General features: G+C 37.8%; 1 protein-coding gene across 2 annotated transcripts in view; it reads left to right on the top strand.

The window, feature by feature from the left end:
• CMPK1 (cytidine/uridine monophosphate kinase 1) overlaps positions 1-25,082 on the top strand; it is a 37,558-nt gene extending 12,476 nt beyond the window's left edge. For both annotated transcript variants that reach the window (XM_036093442.2, XM_078073184.1), the window contains exons 2-6: positions 16,950-17,096; positions 21,222-21,374; positions 22,669-22,745; positions 22,989-23,085; positions 24,000-25,082. In XM_036093442.2, coding sequence (XP_035949335.1) covers positions 16,950-17,096; positions 21,222-21,374; positions 22,669-22,745; positions 22,989-23,085; positions 24,000-24,041 — 516 coding nt within the window. In that variant the 3' untranslated portion in view covers positions 24,042-25,082. The remainder of the gene's footprint in view (positions 1-16,949; positions 17,097-21,221; positions 21,375-22,668; positions 22,746-22,988; positions 23,086-23,999) is intronic.
• Positions 25,083-26,438: the final 1,356 nt, after the last annotated feature.

The raw sequence follows: 26,438 nt of genomic DNA, 5'->3' as shown, positions 1-26,438 counted from the left end.
GATGAAATGAGGTGATGCTTCTACAGTGTTCAGCACAGTACATGATACTGAGTGTATAGGTGGTAACACTTATTACTTTAGAAAAGATCTGTAGGAAAGAGATCAAAAGTAATTTGGATAAACATAGTTTTGGGAAGCATTATATTCTCATTGTTGGCTGTTACATATAAAGTGATTGCTCATACTGATCAGTTTATAAATTTTAGAAAATCTGGTACAGTATTTAGAGTCTATGGAATATGAAAGATCTTTGTACTTGGAGAAAATATTTGGAGTTAGCTTAACTTTAAAAATCCTAGAAAGGGTGAGTGGATTTAAGGAAGTTTATAGTATAAATGCTATTTATATTCAAAATAGATTATTAGATGCCAAATGGAGCTAATGACCTAATGATGGGTTAAGTGTCATAAGCTAATACTATATATATATACTTTAAATGTCCTGTTATTAAAGATGTGCATACTTCTTATTTTGGTTACTTTTTTATTATGCAAGTAGTATAGACACATTATTCAAAATTTAGAAAATACAGATACATAAAAATAAGAATACAGGGGCTCCTGGGTGGCTCAGTCAGTTAAACATCTGCCTTTGGCTCAAGTCATGATCTCAGGGTCCTGGGATCAAGCCCCACATTGGGCTCCTCACTCAGAGGGCAGTCTGCTTGTCCCTCTCCCTCTGCCCCTAGCCCCGCTCATGCTTTCTCTTCTCTCTCTCAAATAAATAAAATCTTAAAAAAAAAAAAAAAGGGGGCACCTGTGTGGCTCAGTCTGTTAAGCGTCTGCCTTTGGCTCAGGTCATGATCCCAGGGTCCTGGGATCAAGCCCCACATTGGGTTCCCTGCTCGGCAGGAAGCCTGCTTCTCCCTCTCCCACTCCCCCTGCTTGTGTTCCCTCTCTCACTGTCTCTGTCTGTCAAAAAATAAATAAAATCTTTAAAAAAAAAAAAAGTATAAAAATTACCAGTGATCTTACCATCCAGAGAAAGCTACCATCAATCACTATTTTCGGGCATATTCTTCCAGACATTTTTTTTTTTTAGTAGGCTCATGCTATCTGGAAACCTGCTTTTTCACTTATAATATCATAAACATATTACTATGTTAATAAATATACTTTTATCATATAATCTATATAATAATATACAGTATAGATTAGATATGTTATATAATTAATTGCCTATTTTGGAAATTTTGTTTGTGATTTTTCAGAAATTGTATTTTTTTTTAAAGATTTTATTTATTTCAGAGAGAGAGAGGAGGGAGAGCATGCACACATGAGCAGGGGGAGGGGAAGGGGCAGAGGGAGAAGCAGACTCCCTGCTGAGCAGGGAGCCCAATGCAGGGCTTGATTCCAGGACCCCGGGATCATGACCTGAGCTGAAGGCAGATGCCTAACCAACGGAGCCACCCAGGCGCCCCTGTATTCTGTTTTTTTCTTTAAATAACTTCATTGAGATATAATTTCCGTACCAAACGATTCACCCATTTGAAGTGTATAATTCAGTGGTTTTGGTATATTGCATTGTTAATTTTTTTAAATTGTGGTAAAATACAACTAAGATTTCTCATTTTAACGATCTTAAGTGTACAGTTGAGCAGCATTAATCACATTCATCACATACATTGTGCAGCTGTCACCACTTTTCTAAAACTTCTTTGATACACAAACAGAAACTGTGCCATATAGAGATAAGTTCCCATTCCTCCCTTTTCCCAGTCCCTGTTAACCTCTGATCTACTTTCTCCCTTTATGAATTTGCCTATCTTGGGTTCTTCATACAAGTGGAATCACAATATTTGTCTTGTTGTATCTAGCTTATTTCGCTTAGCATACTGTTTTCAAGGTTCATACACATGAGCATGTGTCAGAACTTTCTTCCTTTTTATGGCTAATGTTTCATAGTATGAATATCATATTTTGTTTATCCATTTATCTGTTGTGGGACAGGGCTGCTTCCACCTTTTGGCTATTGTGAATAATGCTGCAGTGAACATTGGCATACAAGCATCTGTTTGAGTCTCTGTTTTGAATTCTTTTGGGTATATAGCTGGGAATATAATTGTTGGGTCATATGATGAGTTTCTCAACTTGTTGAGGAACTGCCAAACTGTTTTCCACAGTGGCTGTTAAGATTTTACTTTCCCATCAGCAATGTATGAGGGTTCCAATTTCTTCACATCCTTACCAACACTTAATTATTTTTGGTTTAATTACAACCATCCTAGTAGTGTGAAGTGGGATCTCATTGTGGTTTTGATCTGTATTTCCCTAATGACTAGCATGAGCATCTTTCCTGGACTTGTCGGTCATTTGTGTATCTTTGGAGAAATGTCTATTCAAGTCTTTGACCCATTTATTAATTGAGTTGTCTTTTTGTTGTTCAGTTATAGGAGTTCTTTATTCTAGATATTAAGAAGCCTTTGTCAGATAGATGATATGCAAACATTTTATGTTTAACCTTTTGAGGAACTGCTTGACTTTCTCAAAGTGGCTGCACCATTTTACATTCCTACCTACCGGGTGTAAGGGTTCCAATTTCTTGACATACTGGCCAACACTTCTTATCTGTTTTTTTCATTTGTTTGTTTGTTTGTTTTAAAGATTTTATTTATTTGTCAGAGAGAGAGAGAGCACAAGCAGGGGGAGCGGCAGGCAGAAGGAGAGGGAGAAGCAGGCTCCCTGCTGAGCAAGGAACCCCGATGTGGGACTCGATCCCAGGACCCTGGGATCATGACCTGAGCTGAAGGCAAACGCTTAACCGACTGAGCCACCCCGGCGTCCCTGTTTTGTTTTTTTAATAGCTATCCCAGCGGGTGTGAAGTGGTATCTTACTATGGTTTTGATTTGCATTTCCCTAGTGACTAATGATGTTGAGGAACTTTCCCGTATTTACCAGGCATTTGTTTTGTTTTTTCTTTTTTAAAAATATTTTATTTATTTATTTGACAGAGAGAGACATAGCGAGAGAGGGAACACAAGCAGGGGGAGTGGGAGAGGGAGAAGCAGGCTTCCCGCCAAGCGGGGAGCCCGATGCGGGGCTCGATCCCAGGACCCTGGGATCATGACCTGAGCCGAAGGCAGACGCTTAATGACTGAGCCACCCAGGCGCCCCTTGCAAGACTTTTGTATATCTGCTTTGGAGAAATGTCTATTTGGATCCCTTGTCCGTTTTTTCTTTCTTTTTAAAATTGCATTTTAAAAATTGTCTTTGTTCATTATTTTAATTGGGTTATCTTTTTATTATTGAGTTATAAAGTTGTTTACGTATTTTAGATACAAGTCCCTTATCCACATAGATACATGATTTGCAAATATTTTCTCCCATCCTGTGGGTTGTCTTTTCATTTTCTTGGTAGTATCCTTGGAAGCACAGTAGTTCTTAATTTTGATGAGGCCTTACATCTTGCACTTAGAACATACGGTATGCTTTCTATTGCCTATGATGCAGAGATTAAAAGACTGATAAGTAAGTTTAAAAAAGGACAGCTGGTAAGTGTATGTCTTGTACTTGGGACTGAGAGTAGGGGGTGGATGAGAGCGGGGGTAGTGGTGGATGCAAAGGAAGAGTGGGTGTAACAGATTCTTATTACTTTCTTGACTGATTCTAGGGTGTAATTGAGTCCAAGTTAAGTCAGACTAGTGGGGTGGGCGAGAGAAGTTGCCCATTTGGCAGAATGGTTTCTAGCATTCTTCCTGTTGTGTAGTTATGGCAGGAAAGAAAATTTGCCATAAAATTTCCCATATGTTTACCACTTTTTCCCTTATAGGAAGAAATTAGTCTCTAATCAAGAACTGGGAGTCCCTTATATTCTGCTCTACATTATAAAAATGGGTACAGTTATCTGTGGCCAACATTGAATTCCAGGCTGGGTTAGGATTTGATGGCTGTGCCATCAAAAAAGTGTATTCTTAGACTGACTTTGATTGATTGATTGTTGATGTACAATGTTACATTAATTTCAGGTGTACATAGTGATTCAGCATCTCTGTAGGTTATGCTGTGTCACAATAAGTGTAGTTACCATCTGTCACTGTACAATGCTATCACAATATTGTTGACTACATTCCCTATACTGTATCTTCTATTCTCATAATTTGTTCATTCCATAATTGGAAGCTTGTATCTCCCACTTCCCCTCACCCATTTTGCCCATCCCCCTTCCCTCTGGTAACCATCAGTTTATTCTCTGTATTTGTAGATTTGATCCTGCTTTTTGTTTATTCATTTGTTTTTCTGACTGTAATTTTAGATTCAGCAAAATGTAATGAAACTACACTTTATATCCCAAATTTTAAAAACAGGTACTGTCTTTAAAAGCCAAATAAATAATAGTTTTGGGATGCCTGGGTGGCTCAGTCGGTTAAGCGTCTGCCTTCAGCTCTGGTGGTGATCCCAGGGTCCTGGGATGGAGTCCCGAATTGGCCTCCTTGCTCCATGGGGAGCCTGCTTCTCCCTCTGCCTGCAGCTCCCCCTGCTTGTGCTCTCTCTCTGGCACATAAATAAATAAATAAATAAAATCTTTGAAAAAAAATAATGGTTTTGCTCACACTTTCTTCTATTAGCACAGGTTGGTGGACTAAAATGAAGATGATTCTTTGTTAAAGTTAAGCAAGATTAATTATGTCTAAAAAATCAGTTGAGAGAGGTTGCTTGGCACAATAAAGTTCTGAAAGTGCTCCAAAGGGTTATTCTGGAGACTAGAAGTAGTATGAGTATATTGTCTTTGTCATGAAGGTGTCATTTCCAGAACAACTTGCTTATAATTTTGAACTCTAGTGCCTAGAGTAGGGCTTCATTGGAATAGGTTTCCTTTTAAACCTTTGCTGCTGTGCCTTTTGGATTCTCTCAACTGAGTGTTGTCTCTAAATTTCCATCTGCTTCTAGGCTATAAAACTGAACTGTTTTCTGTCTCCTTCTGTAATTCTTGACTTCATGCCCACGCAGTATGTTTTTGTGTTGCTATATTATACTTTTGTTTCTCTTTTGTTTAAGGAATGGATCACTTTACAGAAAAATTTTTATTCAAACATTTGAATTAGTTTTTGCTATTCTCTACAATGATTTAGTTTTAAATTTTAAATAAATTTTTGATTGTACAGGTCCTCTTTCCCTTTTTCCTTGAAATTACATTTTTTTTTTTAAGATTTTTTATTTATTTATTTGACAGACAGAAAGAGCACAAGCAGGCGGAGTAGCAGGTAGAGGGAGAGGGAGAAGCAGGCTTCCCGCTGAGCAGGGAGCCTGATGCAGGGCCCCATCCCAGGACTCTGGGATCCTGACCTGAGCCGAAGGCAGTTGCTTAACCAACTGAGCCACCCAGGCGCGCCAAATTACATGTTTTTTTATATAGGGATTTTATCCTTTGTGTGAGGCTTTTTGAATTCCATTTTGCTGTTTTCTTAGGATTTTATATATACATATATATGTACTTTTTTTTTTTTTAAGATTTTTATTTCTAAGTAATCTCTACACCCAATTTGGGGCTTGAACTTAGAACCCTTAGATCAGGAGTTACATGCTCCACTGACTGAGCCAGCCAGACGCCCCAAGGATTTTATTTTTTTTATTTTTTTTTATTTATTTTTTATTATTATGTTAATCACCATACATTACATCATTAGTTTTTGATGTAGTGTTCCATGATTCATTGTTTGCATATAACACCCAGTGCTCCATGCAGTACGTGCCCTCTTTAATACCCATCACCAGGCTAACCCATCCCCCCAACCCTCCCCTCTTGTTTCTCAGAGTCCATAGTCTCTCATGGTCTAAGGATTTTATATTAATAAAACATTTAAATCATTAATTTTTCTTTGTGGTATTTGCCATTTAGAGATGTGTAGGTAGTATATATGCTTTATGTAAAAGCATATATATTAAATTAAAACTTTAAAAAGCTTATATGTATATGTGTACATTATAAAAGATTCAAACATTTTGAAAGTGCATAAAGTAAAAATGAAAGTTCTCCTTAATCAACCTCAGAGTACTCCTTATGTAATCACTTAAAAATTTTTTTTGTGTGTTTCTGGTCTTTTTTTAATGTAGGCTCCACGCCCAACCTGGGGCTCCAACTCATGACACTGAGACTAAGAGTAGCGTGCTCTACTGACTGAGCCAGCCACGCACCCCTCTGGTCCTTTTTTTGATGTATCTATACACAGATATAATGCATGCACACCTATGTGCACACACCTTGCCTGTTGTTTTGTGACTTGCATATTTTTGCTTAACAGTGTATCTTGGATAGCTTTCCATATAGGTAGCTCTACTTCATTCGTAATACATACAGTGATCTATTTAACCTCTTGTACATTGGTGAACATTTTGATTTTGTTTACAAATGATGCTGTGAACATTCATGTACAGAATGCCTTTTTTTTTTTTTTAAGATTTTATTTATTTATTTGACAGAGAGAGCACAAACGGGGAGCAGCAGGCAGAGGGAGAGGGAGAGGGAGAAGCAGGCTCCCCGCTGAGCAAGGAGCCCGGTGTGGGACTCGATCCCAGGCCCTGGAACCATGACCCGAACAGAAGGCAGATGCTGGGGGCGCCTGGGTGGCTCAGTTGTTAAGCGTCTGCCTTCGGCTCAGGTCAGGATCCCCCTGGGGTCCTGGGATCGAGCCCTGCATGGGGCTCCCTGCTTGGCAGGAAGCCTGCTTCTCTCCCTCTCCCACTACTCCTGCTTGTGTTCCCTCTCTCGCTGTGTCTCTCTCTGTCAAATAAATAAAATCTTTAAAAAAAAAAAAAGGCAGATGCTTAACGGGTTGAGCCACCCAGGCCTCCCTGTACAGAATGTCTTCATGCGCATGTGCAACTCTTTCAGTAGCAACAGCTCCTAGAGACATAAGTACTGAGCCAGAGGGCGTGTAAACTTAAATTCTGATAGATTCTGCTACATTGCCCTCTAAAAAGGCTGAACCAGTTCACACTCTCACAAAGTATGAGGATGCTGTTTTTTCCCCACCCCACCCTCCATTCTTGCCATAGCCAGATAGAGCAGTCTTTTTATTTTAACCAATCTGATGGGTGGAAAATGGAATCACATTGGTTTTTGTTTTTAAGATTTTATTTATTTATTTGACAGAGACACAGTGAGAGAGGGACCACAAGCAGGGGGAGTGAGAGAGGGAGAAGTAGACTTCCCGCGAAGCGGGGAGCCTAACACGGGGCTCGATCCTAGGACCCCGGGATCATGACCTGAGCTGAAGGCAGACGCTTAACAACTGAGCCACCTAGGTGCCCCGGAATCACATTGTTTTAATTTGCATTTTCATGATTACCAGTGAATTAAGCATCTGTTCTTTTCTGTGAATTGTTCATTCATATCGTTTGCCCATTTCTGTATTGAGGTTTTTTTCTTTGTTAGTATGATCTCTTTATGTACAGTATGTATTACCCCTTTCACCTTTGTATGGTGAAAACATTTTCTTCTAGGCTCTTGCTTGTTATTTGATTATATTTATGATATCTTTCTTTGTTCCAAAGTTTTTATTATTTATGTGGTCAGACATAAATCTCAGCTGACTTGGTTCTTGTTTTAGAATGCCTTTTTTGTATCTCAAGATTATTTTTCTCTAGTACTGTCATAGGGTTTTTTCCTTGTGTTGTTTTAGTTTTCATATAGTATGATGCAGGATCTGATTTAATTTTTTCCCAGATGGGTAGGTAGTTGCACAAGTATCATTTATTAAATAGTTAATCTTTTCCTCATTGATTTTTATTTCATTTAAAATTTTTTTTTAATATTTTATTTATTTATCTGACAGACACAGCAAGAGAGGGAACACAAGCAGGGGGAGTGGGAGAGGGAGAAGCGGGCTTCCCACCAAGCAGGGAGCCTGATGTGGGGCTCATTCCCAAGACCCTGAGATCATGACTGGAGCTGAAGGCAGACGCTTAACGACTGAGCCACCCAGGTGCCCTTAAGTTTTTTTGTTTTTTTTTTAAGATTTTATTTATTCGAGAGAGAGAGCGAGAGTGAGCACAAGTGAGGGGTAGGCAGAAGGAGAGGGAGAAGCAGACTCTCAGTTGAGCAGGGAGCCCAACGTGGGGCTCGATCCCAGGACTCTGAGATCAAGACCCGAGCAGAAGGCAGATGCTTAACTGACTGAGCCACCCAGGTGCCACTTCATTTAAGTTTTCTTTAACTTTTTTTTTTTTAAGTACTCTCTGTGCCCAACGTGGGGCTCAAACTCAGGACCCCGAGATCAAGAGTTGTATGCTCCACTGACTGAGCCAGCCAGCCACTCCCCTTATTGGTTTTTAGATGCTAAGTCTATCGTTTCTTTTTAAAGATTTTACTTATTTATTTAAGAGACAGAGCACGAGAGCAGGGTGAGGGGCAGAGGAAGAAGCAGACTCTCTGCTGAGCAGGGAGCCTGATGTGGGGCTGGATCCCTGGGACTCTGGGATCACTACCTGAGCTGAAGGCAGCTGCTTAACCAGCTGAGCCACCCAGGCGCCCCAAGTCTATCATTTATTGAAATCCCATTTACACCTGGGTCAGTTTTGGGACTGTTGAGTCTCATTTGTTCTGTTTGCGTATTTTTATACTAGTGTTATACTGTTTTAATTACTATAGTTTTATAATATGCTACCTGGTAGGACAAGTTTCCACTTGTTATTAAAATTATTTTCAGGTTTGGCCATTCTGCTCACAGTTACTGTCTGATAAACTTGAGAATCAGTTCATTCTGTTTCATTAAAAAAATTAATTCCAGTTGAATTTTGATTGAGGTTGCAATAAATTCATAGATTAATTTGTGGAATTTTAAAATATTTACGTATTGCGTCTTTCTGTTCAGGAACACAGAAGCACAGAATGCCTTCTTTTTACTTATTTATTTTTTAAAAATATTTTATTTATTTTTTTAAGTAAACTCTTTGCCCAGTGTGGGACTTGAACTCATGACCCTGACATTGAGAGTCACACGCCCTTCCAGTTGAGCCAGCCAGATGCCCCAAATGCTTTCTTTTTGTGATAATGGTTTTAAGGGTTTTTAATTTCTTTATATGATTTTTATACATTAGTTTTAGGTTTAATCCTAAATTTAAGTTTTTATTGCTGTTTTGAATAGGATCTTTTAAAATGTATATTTTCTAATTAATCATTGCTAGTTGATTGGAAAGCTATTGATCTGTTTGTTTATAAGCAAGATAAATTCCTGTTCTCATAAAATTTTAAATGTACTCAAATATATCTCTGATGCCAATTTTTGGAGCCTCTGTGTTTGAGGCTATTTGCATAGTGGATTGGATTGTCATTTATCATACTATACTTGTTCTGTAGTTATTCGTTGACTTTGCTCCTTTCTTGTGTACATTTGTATGCTGTTGAGCCTGTTTGGTAGTTCTTTTCCTTAATTAGTATGTAATTTGTAGTTTAGCCGCTGATTATTTTGGACTTTGCTCCAGGAATAATCTGAATGTGTTTGTCTAACTTCTCCCTGACGTGAATGCTCTCATAGTAGGTCTTAAATCTAGCAGTGTAGACCATGTATTTAGGAGTATGTTCTTAAGGAGATGCCTCTAGTTGTAATAGCTAATAACAATACTTTGCTGTAGCTGATAGTGTAGTGTAGATATTATTTCTCATAGTATAGATACTGTGTTTTAGAAATGAAGAAGCTGAGATCTAAGAAAGGTTACATAATTTTCCAGTGTCACACAGGGTTGTGACAGAGTTTAGTCTTAAAACTAATCCCTTAACTTTCAATTCAGTGTTCCGAGGATGTGACTTCATGCAAAGTTCTTATGTCCTTGTGGTTCTTGCTGAATTCTTCTAAGTGCATTTCTCCATTAGTTTGATAATTTTGCAGATGCTCAAATGCTATGTTTGTATATATTATTGAATTCAGAGTTTGGTATCCTTTGCACATTTTACTCAAGAGTGGATTTGTAAATCCAAATAAATTCTAGCCCTTAAGGAGAACCTGAGCTGTTAAAGTGTTGTTATTTTGTGATGAGGCTTTTTACAAATTGCATTCTCAAAAAGTTATATCTCTTAGGGTGACTTTATTACTTTTGGTATTCCATAGGTAATGATATTCTGATTTTAATGTTATTTACTTTTTAAAAATAATATATACAATTAGGCTTGCTTAATATTTTAAAAGCCTCTCTTCTCTAATGTGAAATAGAGGCAAGGGCTTCATATGAGTGGTTTGATATATGTCCTCCAAGTGTTTTCACAGGAAATGACTTAACTGAACTCTAGGTTCTTATGCCACCTGCAACAATATTTGGGTTGTAGTGGTATGAGTGTATAGCTTGTAGACCCTACAGTGACTGTATGAATTGATCATTCAGTTAACAAGATCAGAGAATGTTTTCTAAGATTAACAAGACTTCTGTGCCTGTTCATTAGTGTTGAAAGTTTTCAAATTATTGCTTCTGAGCTCCTGGAATCCCAGGAGGTTTCTGGGCCTGGTCTTCATCTTTGACCATTTTCCATCTCCTTGTAATGTAGGGAATACAGATTGATTAAGAATGGGTGAGATGAATTAAAAGAGAAGTACTGGAAATGACCAACTGGAATGAAATTGGAGTGTGAAAATTCCAATTCACAGGCTGTAGGGGCCATTCGGTATGTAAATCAGGTACCCAAATCCTCAGTTATCTGAGAGCCTTTTGCAAACTGTTAGAGGGATATGCAGGCTTACACAGGTGGGGAAACAGTGTTGGGTGGCTTCTAACTCACCCTTGCTTTAAGTTTTATATATTGTTCTGTCTTCTTGCCACCCCCTCTGAAGAATCAACTTCTTCCCCAAGCAGACGGTGCTGGTAAAGACTGAATTCCTTAGGAAAAGTTGTGCAAGTATGAAGAATTACCTTATTAGTTAATAGTAGGGCTCCGGTCACTTTATATATGCAGGTCACTATTACATCCTATTTACCTTCCCTGAATCAGCACATGACCTGGCACTTCATAGACACTCAATAAATATTTATGGATTTAAAGTAAGTTCCAGGGGCGCCTGGGTGGCTCAGTCGTTAAGCCGTCTGCCTTCAGCTCAGGTCATGATTCCAGGGTCCTGGGGTCGAGCCCCACATTGGGCTCCCTGCTCAGCGGGAAGCCTGCTTCTCCCTCTGCTTGTGTTCCCTCTCTTGCTGTGTCTCTCTGTCAAATAAATAAATAAAAATCTTAAAAAAAAAAATAGAGTAAGTTCCAAGGATTGCCTGAATTAAAGTTTTCTTATATGAAGAGCAAAACATCGAGGAAAATGAATAGTGCTATAATTGTGTGCAGCTGAATGGATTAATATCCCTCCTCTTTTCAGAATATAAGCTTTTAAAATATCACTCTTTAATTAGAAAAAGAAGTATGCTTCATGTTAATTTAAAATCTGTCTGTTAAAGCTTTTTGTTTAAGAAAAGATTTAGCTCAGTTTATAACTTCCATAGTTATAGTTAATATGTAGATTTGCAATTAAATAGGCATGTGAAATACAATGAATACATTTGGAAATACAGTGAGGGCACACTAAAAATGAGATTGTAAATCCTCTAGCAACTTAAGTCAACTATTACACTCAGCTTTTCTCACACTGGATAGTCTTTTTTTTTCTTTTAATGCTAACCTTTCTTTAATGGTGATTATAGGGAAGACCCTTTTTCAAACCCTCTGTGGGTGAAACTGGAAGGAACCTTAAACGTTTGACCAGTTTTAAGCATCTGGGCACTGTGTCGGTTTTTACACTCAAAGTAATGTAAGTTCCCCAAGACTGGCAGATTCTGTTCTTGGAAGATCCTTATCAATTTAGAGTAATTGGAAAAAGTTCTATTGGAAAGCCTTTGAAATGAATGATAGGCGTACATAAAATGTTGCTGGGAGGCTGTAGGCTCTAAAGCTGTTGTTTGCAACAAGCACCAGACTGGTGAGTATGGATGGCTTTGGATAGTCCTTGCAGCATTTCTAGGTGTTTTGCTGAAGGTGTGTTGTTGATAGTACATAACCAAAATTAAGATTTTAAGGTTCACTAATATTCTAGGGAATGCAAAATACACTTAGCCTTAAATGCTTCATAGATGTGTCCACTATTTAAAGGACACCCAATAATTTTAACGCACACAGTTGCATTAAAAATATATTTATATCTAATATATCTGCTATATGCCCTTTCTTGTGAGGCTCAGAAGCAGTCCTGTGGTACTTTCTTTTTTTTTTTTTTAAAGATTTTATTTATTTATTTGACAGAGACAGTGAGAGAGGGAACACAAGCGGGGAGAGTTGGAGAGGGAGAAGCAGGCCTCCCGCCGAGCAGGGAGCCCCCCGGGATCATGACCTGAGCCGAAGGCAGACGCTTAACCGACTGAGTCACCCAGGTGCCCCCCGTGGTACTTTCTAATTGCCACACTAACTAGAGGAGGTGTCTGGCACCTGGATCTCTTCTTGCCTCCAAGGACTTGTCATTTATGCATCATTTTTGCCCTTTTTTTTTTTTAAAGATTTTATTTATTTATTTGAGAGAGACCACGAACTGGGGGGGGGGTGCAGGGGGGGAGGCAGAGAGGGAGGGAAAAGCAGGGTCCCTGCAGAGCAGGGAGCCCTATGCGGGGCTTAATCCCAGAGCCCTGGGATCATGACCTCAGCCCAAGGCAGACGCTTAACCTTAATTGACTGAGCCAGCCCAGGCATCCCGCATCAGTTTTATCTTGAACTCTTTTTTGTTGTTGTGGTTTTGTTTTTGATTGTTTTTATTGTTGTTTTTGTTCACATAGAACCACGTTACCCAAATTAAGAAAGAAGGATGATTGCTAAGAAGTGAAAGAAGTCCGTCAAGATGATTGGAGATTTGATATCATAAAGTTGTCAACATTCACCTAGTAAAATAGAGTGCCATTCTGTCCTTACTGAGAACATGGTGCTTTTTTTTTTCTCCCTCCAAATCTTAGTATGTGGTTTATGAAAATTTATTGAGTTGTTTTTTTCAGTTTCTTAAAGGAGAAAATGAAAGTAAAAAGTTTAGACCATTACTTTAAATGAATTGAGTTTATAAATTTGTCACTAGAAAACTATTTTTATTTTTTTAGTTGAATAGTAGCTTGTAATTGTATTTATTGTATTTTATAGTATTTATAACCTGCTGTGGTTTTGAATGTTATTCTTAAGACTGCAGTTAGTGACCCACTAGGTTTTAATTGCTAGGAAATTTCAGAGAATGTGAAAAAGTTTTGGTTAAGCCTAGGAAATAGCCATTCTTGCTTTCCTCAAAATTGGCATCCCTGACTACTTAATGACAACAGAATGCTTTAAAAACATGCTCCTTAAAGTCTAGCTGTTATTAAAATACCATAATAGCTAGTGTGTAAGTGATAGTTGCTTTTTTGTTGTAGAAACTCTGTGGTAAGAGGAAAGCTTCAGCAAAATCCTTAAGAAAAATATAGTATAAAAAAGCAGTAAGGGGCGCCTGGGTGGCTCAGATGGTTAAGCGTCTGCCTTCAGCTCAGGTCATGATCTCCAGGTCCTGGGATCGAGCCCCACGTTGGGCTCCCTGCTCAGCAGGGAGTCTGCTTCTCCCTCTCCCTCTTCCTCTGCCTCTCCCCAATGCTCCTGCTCTCTCTCTCTCTCTCTCTGTCTCAAATGAATAAATAAAAAATTATTAAAAAAAAAAAAAAAAAAAAAAAAAAAAAAGCAGTAAATAGAGGATTTTTAAAAATGGAATGTGGATGAGAAATAGGAAGACACATGTGTAGATCTGACATGGTTATATTTATTTAGATTCCTTGTTTCCTTAGACTTTGCAGATAAGGTTGTTTTCTCTCTTTTTGACAAACTATGTGTAATTGTTTTTTAAAATATCATTTGTATACCTCTACAGTTTACGACTGGTTTCTCTTTTTAAGAAGTATATGCCAAAACCCATTTTAATGCAATATAAAGCTTGCAAATTTGAGCACACCAGTGTCAGGAAATCAACACCTTATGTACTGATTTCTAGATTAGTAGCTGGACTTCTAAGTGTATGTTGTTCATGCAGCAGAGGCAATCCCTACAGAGCAGTCTGCGTAGTTGGGTGTTTCACTAAGCATTTGCCATTGTTTAGTACTGTTTGTCTCTGCATTTATTCAATATTACCATATGCTATAATCTCTAGACCAGATGAGAATATCCAGCAAGCACAGACTTCCAAGTAGGAAACAAAGTAAGCTGTAGGAAATGGAGCTGCTATAAAATTTTATAGACACTAGTTGCAAAATGCTTTTTGAAAATTATAACAGTGAGTGGGAACGTGGGTCATGCCTCATTTTTTATAGTCTTTTCTACACCCATCTTTCAGAAGTTTCCTTATGCTTGGTGATCAAAGTAGCATTTAGAAATGGTGTGGTGTGGAAATAATTTTAGAATAACAGTTTAAATAATTAAACATTTTGTATTTCCATTTTCTGTAAACCATGGGAGGGTTTTGTTTTTTTTTTTAAGCCTATTACAACAACAAAATACACTTTTGATTATTCTAATGGAAGGGGCTGTATGACTAAGAGACACGAGTGACACTGTGGTTTTGTTTCTTCTCATCCAACGTTATGCCCAATTTTAGTCAGCAAATAAACTGTTTAGAGTTTGTTTTCCTTTGCTGACTGCCTTGCTTGCTTACTTTAGTCAGTGAGAACAAGCTAGCCAACAATGTTTAGAATCAAAAAGGGGGTAAAGAATGTATGGCTTCTGCAATCCAAAGAAAGTCTCACCATAATCTGTGTAATTGAGAGCTTTCATGAACTGTGCGATTGAAACATTCTACTTTAAAAGGGGGGTGGGAATGTGGGCTTCATCAAATCTTAATATTGAAATTAATAAATTTAAGACATTAAATTTTTATTGTGCACTTAACTATGGATGAGATAAAAACCCATTTAGGGAGTCTTAAGAATTTGGGGTGAGATGATTGTTGTAACTGAAAATTGAATATAGTTCTGAGTGCTCTGATATTTGAAAGTAAAAACTTTTTTTTTAATATAAAGTGTTCTTTTTATTTGCTTATTTAAAAAATTTCTTTAAAGATTTTTATTTGAGAGAGAAAGAGTGAGATCGAGCAAGTGGCGGGAGGTGCAGAGGGAGAGGGACAAGCAGACCCTGCCCTGAGCATGGAACCAACTTGGGGCCCAATCTCATGACCCTGAGATCATGACCAGAGCCAAAATCGAGAGTCCTCGGCTTAACTGATTGAGCCACCCAGGCGCCCCAAAAACGTTTTCTTTTTTTTTTTTTTTTTTTAAGATTTCGTTTATTTGACAGAGACACAGCGAGAGAGAGAACACAAGCAGGGGGAGTGGGAGAGGGAGAAGCAGGTTTCCCGCGGAGCAGGGAGCCCAATGCGGGGCTCGATCCCGGGACCCTGGGATCATGACCTGAGCCAAAGGCAGACGCTTAACACCTGAGCCACCCAGGTGCCACCCCAAAAACGTTTTTAAAATAGATTTTATAGTTCTTTTGATTTAATAACAGGGAATGTGTATGTTCATGTGGCGGAAGAAGCTTTTCATTATTCAGAATTGTTTCTTAGATCTGCATTGTTTTTTCGTTCCAGTCATGGGGAAATGGGAGAACAACACTACAGCATCTCATATGACTTAGTTCAACTATTACCCTATACCCTGACCTAATGCATCATTTGTAGTCCTACATAATAATGATCGTCACAATCATAATAATACTATTCTACTGACCTTTCATAGGCTATTCATACCTGTTATTTCACTTAAGCCTCTTGATTGGTCTTTCCATAGAAACCATTAAAGTGAGTACATATACAGGTCTGTGCATGTATATGTGTGTGTGTATGTATATATAGAATATAAAAATGGCATATATATATACATATAATATAAAAAATGCTTCTAGATTATTTAAGATAAGTATCTTCATAATGGCAAGAAGGTAATTGATGACTTTTATCTCATACTATGCGTCAGGCTCTTGGTAGGCAGTTTATGTACGTTATCTCATTCAGTCATCACCACTAACTTATAAAATAGGTAACTGTATTCCCATTTTACAGATGAGACCTTTAGTTGCAACTAGAGAAGGAGGAGATGGACTTTTAAGAATGGTAAGGAAGGTACTGGTCTAGGTAGAGAGACAGTGATACTTGAAGACACTGTTTGATTATGTGACCACTTTCCAGAGTGGTCAGGAAAGTTAATTTTGTGGAGGAGGTAGGACTTGTGCTATTTACCAAGAAAGGGAACAGACCAGAAAAACAGGGTTAGTGTAAATGCTGATGAATTCAGTTTAGATGTGCTGAGTTTAAGGAAGGGAAGCATTTTGTAGAAGGTGGGTATAGCCAGCAGTGGTGAGTTTTTGTTTTTTTGTTTTTTTTTTTTGCCTTGAATTATATAGGTTTTTGTTAGGCATTTCTCTGGACATTATTAATGACATTTAAACTTTGTGTTTCTGAAGGATTACAATGAAATGTTAATGCTTGAATAGTTACATAAATTTTGGGATGATTTCTTGGTGTGTGAACATTATAGCTACCATGCCCTACCAGGTTAAGAATGTTTTTTAAGCAAACTTGATTGTATGAAATCTCTTAAAATTTGTTTATTAGTTTAATATACAAGCAAATCTTATTTATTGTAGAAAAGTTAGACTGTAGAAATTAACATGAAGGAAAAAAATTGATAGTCCTACCACTGGGTTGAATGTATTCTTTTTTTTTTTTTTTCTTTGAGAACGAGAGAGAGAGAGAGAGCGCGTGCGTGCGCGCACGTGTGAGCCAGGGGAGGAGCAGAGGGAGAGGGACAAGTAGATGCCACACTGAATGCAGAGGGAGAGGGACAAGCAGACGCCACACTGAGCGCAGAGCACTGAGACGTGAGGCTCGATCCGAAATCATGACCTGAGCCAAAATCAAGAGCCGGATGCTCAACCGACTGAGCCACCCAGGCGTCCCTGGGTTGAATGTATTCTGATTTTTTCCCCTATGTGTTGTTTCTTTCAGAAATATGGTTACACACACCTTTCTGCAGGAGAACTTCTTCGTGATGAAAGGAAGAACCCAGATTCACAGTATGGTGAACTCATTGAAAAGTACATTAAAGATGGAAAGATTGTGCCAGTTGAGATAACCATCAGTTTGTTAAAGAGGGTAAGGAGTGTGAATGCCAACCAGTTTAAACCAGCAAGGAAATAAGAAACTAAATCTGCCTTTCCTTTGAGTAATGAAAAAAAAAAAATGAGAGTACTAAATTTCTTTCTTGTGGTAGGTGGTCATGCTGTTTGAGAATGGTAGTACTGGTCATTCTCCTTTCACCTGGGAAGAAATTGGACAGTAGCAAGCATTCTCTGCCTTGATCTAGGATCAGCTAGCTCAGCTTCACATCCATATGTGTGTCCTTGATCCTTCCCCAACATGCAGTGTCTCACTTCCATTTCTGTTTCTTCTTCCTTTTCTCCTTCCCCTCCTCCTCTTCTTCCCGCCTCCTTTCCCTTCTCTGTTTCCTTGTAAGCCTTCTTTCTTCCCTCCCTCCTTTCCTTCCTTCCTTCCCTTTCTTCCTTTTTCAACCATGACCCTCCTGTTGTTGCCGTTTTCTCAATTTTGTTGTCCTTTTGTGGTGAATGTGTCACCATCTTCAGTATGAAATACGGAGATTAACAGCTATCAAAATATGTCCCATCTTAAAAACAGGTATCTTGCATTTATGTGGCATCTCTCCATTATAGATTCCCAAGACGAATTATTAACAGGTATTTTCACATATAAGAAACAATGAAAGAGAAATGCAAGAGTGAGAACAGCAAGAAATAGTTGAAACCCAATGGAAGAGATATATGAGCACCTGGATGGAACCACAGAAACTTGAGGAGGAGGAGGAGTGACTCATTTACACACATTCTTACCTTTTGTTTCAGAGATGAGAGTAATGTGCTTCTATTCCAGAATATATCCTCTCTCCCTATTCTCTCTCTTTTTTTTTTTTTTTTTTAAGATTTTATTTATTTGACAGGGAAAGAGACAGCCAGAGAGGGAACACAAGGAGGGGGGAACAGGAGAGGGAGAAGCAGGCTTCCCGCTGAGCAGGGAGCCTGATGTGGGGCTCGATCCCAGGACCCTGGGATCATGACCTGAGCCAAGGGCAGACGCTTAAGGACTGAGCCACCCAGGCACCCCCTCTCTGCCTATTCTCTAGATTTAATGCCCTTTCTCCACTTTATCACTAAACATTGTGGAAAAAGTGGTCTACAGTTTTCACTTTCTACTCTTCAACCCTTTGTAGTGAGGTTCTACTTTCATCTTCATTGAAACTGTTCTTGCTGTTGTTACCAGTGATCTTCCTTATAAAATCTAGGGGATATTTTTAGTCATTTTTCTTATAGCATTTAACTCTATCCACTGTCTTTTCAAAACTTTGTTCTCTGTGACACCATTTTTCTTGATTCTTTCCTGCTTCAACAGCTGTTGTTTCTTACGTCTCCTTGCAAGTTTCCTAAACCATGATGTTCTCCAGGTTTTATCCATGGTTCTCCTCTCCTTTTATGTATTTCATGCTGGATGCTTTTAGCCATGCCAAGGCTTTCATTATACTAGCAAATGCTAAAATCTGTAGCTCTAACACACACCTTTTTTCTGAACTTCAGACCTACATTTCTAATTACTAGACATCCATCTGAATATTTGACAAGTGTCTCAGCGTATCAATGTATCATCTAAAGTGTGATCACCCTTTATCTCCTGTCCTGGTTAATGGTTCCACCATCTGTGCCCAAGCCAGAAATCTGGGGACCATCCTGTATTTTTCACCTCTTTCTCACTTTCCCAAATCAATTCAGTGAGCAGATCTTCCAGTTATCTTTCTCTTAACCCTCTTTGACTTAGTCTTTTTTCTCTATTACCACTGTCACCTTAATTCAGATCCTCTTTTCCTTACCTGGAGCCTCCTTATGAGTCTTTTTGCCTTTAATCCATGCTTGTCCCCTTCTAATTCACCCTTCATGGTGCTGTCAGGGTGATTTTTTTTTTTGAGGGGGGAGAGGGGAGAGAGAATCTCAAGCAGGCTCCACACCCAGTGCGGAGCCCATCATGGGGCTTGATCTCACAAACCTGAGATCACGACCTGAGCCAAAATTAAGAGTCAACGCTCAACAGACTGAGCAACCCAGGCACCCCAGTCAGTGTGATTTTTTTCCAGAAGGTGATGATAAGCATATTCTGCTTAAAATTCCTTAGTGGTCCTCGGTTGCTTCCAGAATAAAAACCAGTTCCTTAGTGTGGCATAATAAGCTCTTCATTAATCTTGCCCCTACCTACTTTCTAGTCATATCTCCCACCATCTGTACACGTGTCCTAATATTCAGCTGCCTCAGCTTACTTGAGATTCATCAAAGCTATTATGCTTGCTCATTTCTGAGCCTTTATATATTCAGTTTACACTGTCTGGAGTACCTTGATCCCCGTCTGCTTGCCACTTCATTATTTAGGACTCAGTTCCACTGCCACCTCTTGTAAAGCTCTCTCAGGCTGTTTTCCAGGTAGTTTGTGCTTTATTTCTTTGTTTTATCATAGCATCCTTTCATATGTCCTCCTAGAACTTAGCAGATTTCTTTACACATATTTATTACCTGCTGAACCATGAGCCCCCCCAAGAGCCATGTCACTGCCCATGTTCCCTGGTAATAGGCCTTGAGTAAATGTATGTTGAGTGAGTAGAATATTGATGCACCTCTTCAGATATCTTCCTCTACCGTAATTGGGGTAGAAATGCTATAGGATGGGACCAAAAACATTCTGTGAAAGTTTTGTATTATTGGAGAATATTGGAGAAGCAAATGCTGGGACAAAGCCAGTCCTCAGATGAAGGAATTAGAGGGCCTGACAGCCCTTGTTCTTCTTGAGGAACAAGGAGATAGTTTGAGTACTGAGGGGACTGGCTGTTGGTTAGCTTTGGAATAGAGGCTTCTCCAGAGTTGGTCATTGTCACGCATCAGTGCATACCCCATGGTGGCTGGCAGTGGTGAGGATTTGGAGACTAGAGATCTGCATCTCCCATTCACATATTTCAACATTCTGGCCTCAGACTTTGGGGGAGGATGGTGAAGCGTGCTACTCTTGCTGTCTTCCTTGACTGAATTCTTTTCCTCTGCTACCTGTGTTATGGGGTAGCTAGTGGCATTTAAAGTTTAATTAGCTTCAGTCAAAAATGTATTAACTTTTATGCTAATAATTAATGCTAACAATATCTTTACATTTGTCCAAAGCTTTGTGCAATTGGACTTGAATTGCAGAGAATCTGAATACCTGCAGAAGCAGCATACTTCTTCCTACAGCAAAATGACTTGGGAGTGGGGAGGGGAAGGCAAGATAGGGTCTCTAGTGGCTGGAGCAAAGGTACTAGTTAATGCTTATTTCTTTTTCTTTTTGCTGTTCATAACTTTGTGAATGTATATGTGAAAGTAATAAATGCTTACTGTAGAAAACTTAGAAACTGCAGAAAAAAATTTTATGTGTGTCTGTGTATAAATTGGGAAGGGGTACATACCTGTAACCACCAACTTGCTACATTGGATCATTTCATTTAAGTCTTTTTTTTTTTTTTTTCTATGCACTCTCCACTCTTTACTAATGATTTAGGGAATAATAATAACAAAACAAACACTCATATCTCCACCACCCTGCTTAAATAATTGCATTTTTGTTGGAGGGGAGGGGGTTGGGGGGATGGGGTAACTGGGTAATGGACATTAAGGAGGGCATGTGATGTAATGAGCACTGGGTGTAATGTAATACTGATGAATCACTGAACTCTACCTCTGAAACTAATAATATACTATATGTTAATTAATTGAAATTTAAGTAAAAATAAAGTCTTAAAAAAAAGGACTTCTCTAGCCTTTCACCCCATTTTTCAACTAATCTTTTTGCTGCCAATTTAAAATGAATAGAATTCTGTGCCTCTTTATATTTTAATTTCTTCTGTGTTGTCAGTCAGCATTTTGTAGTCATTTATTAATATCTACCTTATGAGCTTTTTTTTTTTTTTACATTTCTGCTTATGCTTCATTGTTTCAAATACCCCCTCAAATGGACATCATTCCTGAGTCAAACCTTTTCTTACACCCTCACCCCATAAACCTTGTAAAACTAGTCACTCCTTCAGTTAGGCTACTTTTGTACCTAGCATATGCTTTTATTAAACATGTTAACACTGAAAAAAAAGAAAAAGAGAAATTGCATTTTGTTGATGTCCTGTTGAACCTAAATCTTCTTTTCTTTTAGGAAATGGATCAGACAATGGCTGCCAGTGCTCAGAAGAATAAATTCTTGATTGATGGGTTTCCAAGAAATCAAGACAACCTTCAAGGTTGGAACAAGACCATGGATGGGAAGGCAGATGTGTCTTTCGTTCTGTTTTTTGACTGTAATAATGAGGTAATGAAGACCTTCATCTGCTCACATGGGCTTTAACCAATTGATGGTCAACTATTAGAGAAAGACAAAGTGACTTTTTACTTATATTTACATTTTATATTGGCAGCAGTTTTACTTTGAACTGATAAATTGGATGGATGGAACAGCACTGTCTTGCTGTTGGACTACTAAAAACTATTTGGCATCAGCAACCTAGTGGACCTAAAATTTGCTTTATTTTCAAGATAACAAGTATTTGCTTTGTTTTTAAGTAAGAATTGACTTGTACAATAATGTTAGGTAATGAAGCTGCGCTGTTACCTCTTAGGTATGCACTCTTACCAGAGAGTATTGCCTTAGGATGTTAGGGCAACATTTTGGGGAAGTTGGGAAAACTTTCTATTTTAAAGAAACATATAGGATAGCTTGATTGGGGGGAAAAAAAAAGATAGCTTGATTTTTATCTTCTAAGAGTAAAATGATCTTGAAAAAAGCAGGAAAGCGTTCTTTTTCTTCCCGGTACTTCTAATAACATACCCAGACATACCTTTGAATAACTAAATGAATTTCTCAGGATCATTTAATTAAAAGACCTGACTGTTTGACAGCTGTAATATAACTTCATTAAATTAATGCCAACAGCCTGAAAGAATAAGAATCTAAAGTACTGCCTTGAAGGAAGTTGGCTATTCTTGGGTTGAATTGCAAATGTGCCTCTGGTGGAGAGACTTGCTGCAGCTTTGAGTTGTTTTAAAATCTAACTCTCTTTTTCCAACCCCCAAAAATATGTTTTCACTTATTCTTCAAAGTGAATTTTAGAATGTTACCGCAGCTTTATAACTAAGGAATGTTTATTCACGATTAACAAGGGATACTTTATTCAAATGCAAATTTGTTGATTCTTAAATATTTGGATATTTATGGAATTATCAAAAAGTAAGCAAAATGGAACAAAGTTTGAGGCATGTAATTCATACCTAATAAGTTAATAATATGTCCTAGATGGAAGCATACACACACAGATCTTTTTATTGCGGTTTTAAAAAAAGTACACAGGAAAAACTGAGTCATGAATGAATTCTTATTTTGCTCTGTACTTATTTAACCTAGTTTATATAAATTGAACCACATGTTTAAATTTAAAAGGACTTTGCATGTTGATTAATGAATTAGACAAATTAGTTTTAATGTAGGGGGTTTTTTGTAATCTCTTCAAACTTTGTTCTCCTTTCAGGTTAAAAGAATGGCAAACGTGAATAGCAAATTCACATATTTTTTTTTTTTGTAATAACTTTTTATTTATTTCTCTTTTTAGATCTGTATTGAACGATGCCTTGAGAGGGGAAAGAGTAGTGGTAGAAGTGATGACAACAGAGAGAGCTTGGAGAAGAGGTACTCTGCAGATTTTACACATCGCCACCTTAGGCTCAGTTTGGAATTTGAGGAACAGATTAAATACCTGCCTCAATTTGCCCAGAAAAAGAAAATGGCATGCTTAAATACGTAAAATATCTGGTCTAAGAAGATGGTAAGGGAGTCGGTTGGGTCAGATCTGGGTTGTGCTCCGAGCAATCCTATAACATGGGGGAGAATGGGTGGATACTTAGAACCTTGCATTATTTGCTGCTTTTGCAGAATTCAGACCTATCTTCAGTCAACAAAGCCAATTATTGACTTATATGAAGAAATGGGGAAAGTCAAGAAAATAGATGCCTCTAAGTCTGTTGACGAAGTGAGTATCCCTAGCTTGCCTTAAAAGAAAAGTCAAGTAAAATTGTGATTTCACGGGGCAAGGGGGTAGGTAGGCAGGCGAAAAAGAGATATGACAGACTAGTTTGTTTGCTTCTCAAGACCCTGGAGACTAAATGAAAAATGAGATTTTTTTTCTCCTTTTTGAATAGTGTCTAAAATAGATTTTACAACTTCAGACTTGTTCTTCACAAGAAGTGGGTGGTTTATTAATTCCAAACCTCTTTTCTCAAGCACTGGAAAATTGGCATTTTGAGAACTGTGATTTGGACCACGTTCATTTTTTAAAATCTCTAATGTAATGGCGAGTCCTTTTAGCTCAAGGGCCCCAGGCTGCTTCTGTCTCTTCATCACAGAGCACAGAGCTCCAGGGGCTCAGGGCTTCCAAACCCAGCCCTTCTCTCTGCCTCTGAAAATCCATGAGCTTTCAGTGCCCAGCAGCTCTTTCTAGTGTCTCTCAGTCCAGCTCCTCTTGCCCTGATTCCCTGAGTCTTCCTTTCTGGACTTTCCTTGTTTATCACATAGTTCTATTGGTTTTTTATCCATTACTCCTTCCCCTAGAGGTGAGGTGATATATCAGGGAACTTAGTGCTTTAGAACCAGAACTAGAAAAATAAGCCACTCCAGTTTACCTTTTATCCAGTAATTGCTACTGATCAAGAAATTTGTTTTGTCCTGAAAACACTAATAAAATGGAATGCACTTGTTCACAGTTTTATATGTGTTTATGATATTACATACTACTGTCTAAAGTAAGATAGATGAAACCAAGGAATTATATATTTTAATGATACATCTTGAAAATTAATAGAAAATTGACTTTTTAACAGGAACTTAGCCATATAGTGTTTTAATAATGCCTTCTTTTTAAATTACTATTATTTTTGTCCTTTACAGGTTTTTGATGAAGTTGTGAAGATTTTTGACAAAGAAGGCTAACTCTAAACCTGAAAGCATCCTCAGAATCATGCTTGAATATTGCTTTGATAGCTGCTATTACAACCCCTTTTTAAGGCAATTTTAATCTTTCAAAATTACATCTCAGTTAATGGCTGGAAAGTATGTAGTAAGACAAATTAAATTTTTTATCTTAGATTTTTTTGGTTATAGGAGTAGACAGTGAATTCGGGTCTAACTTCATCTTAGCTATGGTGCTCACAAAACAAAGAAGGATATCAGCTTAGTTCTTTGTTTTTACTAAAAAAATATATCCCTTTTATAGTTTGTGCCTTCTGTGAGCAAAACTTTTTAGTATGTCTGTATATCCCTTTAATAATTACAACATGTTAGGATTAGGGATTCCCCACTTCCTTGTTTTCTTGCAGGTTTTAAATTTCCAACCTGTTAAGTGAATTTGTGGACCAAATTCCAAAGGAACTTATTGTGTAGTCGGTTCTTGCAAAATGTGTTTGGTAAACGAACTCATAAAATGAATTCCTAGAAGTGTTTTAGTATTTATCAAATAATTGACCATTTCCTGTAGAAAGATAAGAAAACTTAGGCTTTGTTTTATTACAACTTATACAAAGTTGTGTGACAGGGCATCTTCTTTGCTTCCAGGGATTGGGATGGGGGTCACTGGGAGTTCAGAGCCTGGCAGAATTGTCAGCTTTATTCTGACATAAATCTGAGGGTAAGGGGCAGGGACCACATCTAATGACCTGTGTTCCTGTCCTCTATTATGTAGTGTTCTTAGTGATTAAAATGATCTTAACAGAATTCCTAGCAGTGGAACCTTGAAATGCATGTATGAGGTTTATGGTCAATGATTTGGTTAGCATTTTAGTAACACTTCATTCAAAGTGTTTTTGTTTGTTTTCTAGACTAAATGTAGGGTTGGTATGAAGTAAAAACATCTAATGGTTAATTTCCCATTTGTGTTATATTTTCTTGAATACTTTTTTTCAGTTATTTGTTTAAGGAGATTTAAAAATCATTGCACTTTGGTCAGAAAAATAATAAATATATCTTATAAATGTTTGATTTCCTTCCTGGCTACTTTTATTTAGTATATTCTTTTTTGGCATCATGTTGAAGCATTGAAAGGTACAGAATAAAAGAAAAGGCTAAAGAGTCCCAAGGAATTTTCCCTTAAATCCATTCTTCCTTTAAAAAATCTCTGAGAAATTGATTTTCTCCTTTCTTATCTTTTCTGCCATTACTAATGCAGAGTGACTGCCAAGGTTCTTAATGTGAGATTTATTAAAATGTTTCTCATTTTTAGCATGTATGCTATTTGGTATACAAGGTTAAATCAGGTAAGGAATTTTGTCTTTGTGTAATTAGATTTTATATTTAAAGTCATTGGGAATAGGAGCACCTGGCTGGCCAAGTGGTAGAGTATGCAGTTCTTGATTTCATGGTCATGAGTTCAAACCCCACATTGAACATAGAGTTTACTTTAAAAAAAAAAGAAGAGGGGCGCCTGGGTGGCTCAGTTGCTAAGCGTCTGCCTTCGGCTCTGGTCATGATCCCAGGTCCAGGGATCAAGCCCTGCATCAGGCTCCCTGCTTGGCGGGAAGCCTGCTTCTCCCTCTTCCACTCCCCCTGCTTGTGTTCCCTCTCTTGCTGTGTCTTCTCTCTGTCAAATAAATAAATAAAATCTTTAAAAAAAAAAGTATAAAGTCATTGGGAATAGTGAGTGCAATTTATGAATGTTCTTACATTGTAATAGGTTCGTTTATTTCTATGTGTATTATGAAATTCACTTCTTAATGATACATTTTTCAACAAACTTGCCATTAAGAAACAAAGTATCTGTAAGTACTGTAACATATTAGCCACCAAAATTTGTATTGAGATTATTTTGGTTTCTTGGAAGAGATTGTAATGAATTCTTATCTAGTGATTTAGTCCAGCCAGTACAGAGGGACTTTCCTGGTGGTTTAATCAAACAACTGCAGTATGAAACAAGAGTAAAGACTAAGGTTTTTAGAGCATTCCTACTTAAATAAGTGAAAAAATTCATCAGATAGGGGAATCTAAAGATTTGTATTGATATTGGGAAAGCAAATTTAAGGTTTTTAAGAAGACTGCTGAGACTAGGTGCTTTGCTTCCTTTCATCACACATCCTTCTGTGGCATTTGAGAACAGAAACCAAGAAACAATAATAACTAAATTATGAGCCTTTGCTTATTGTTTGCTTTTGAGTAGAAAAACATGTTGGCAATATTGAGTGTAGGATTTGACTGAGATACATCTGACTTCATTACTTTAGTTATTCCATATGTTAAAGATACAGTAACCAAGAAGTTTTTGACTTTCTTGAAAGACCCCAGTGGAAGCCTTGCCTTTTTTTTTTTTTTTAATTAATTAGCCTTATTTCCATTCAGTGA

This window comes from Halichoerus grypus, chromosome 5, assembly GCF_964656455.1.
Source record: "Halichoerus grypus chromosome 5, mHalGry1.hap1.1, whole genome shotgun sequence".
Taxonomy (NCBI): Eukaryota; Metazoa; Chordata; class Mammalia; order Carnivora; family Phocidae; genus Halichoerus; species Halichoerus grypus.
Note: the sequence above shows the minus strand (reverse complement) of the source record. Positions and strands in the feature narration are given on the sequence as shown.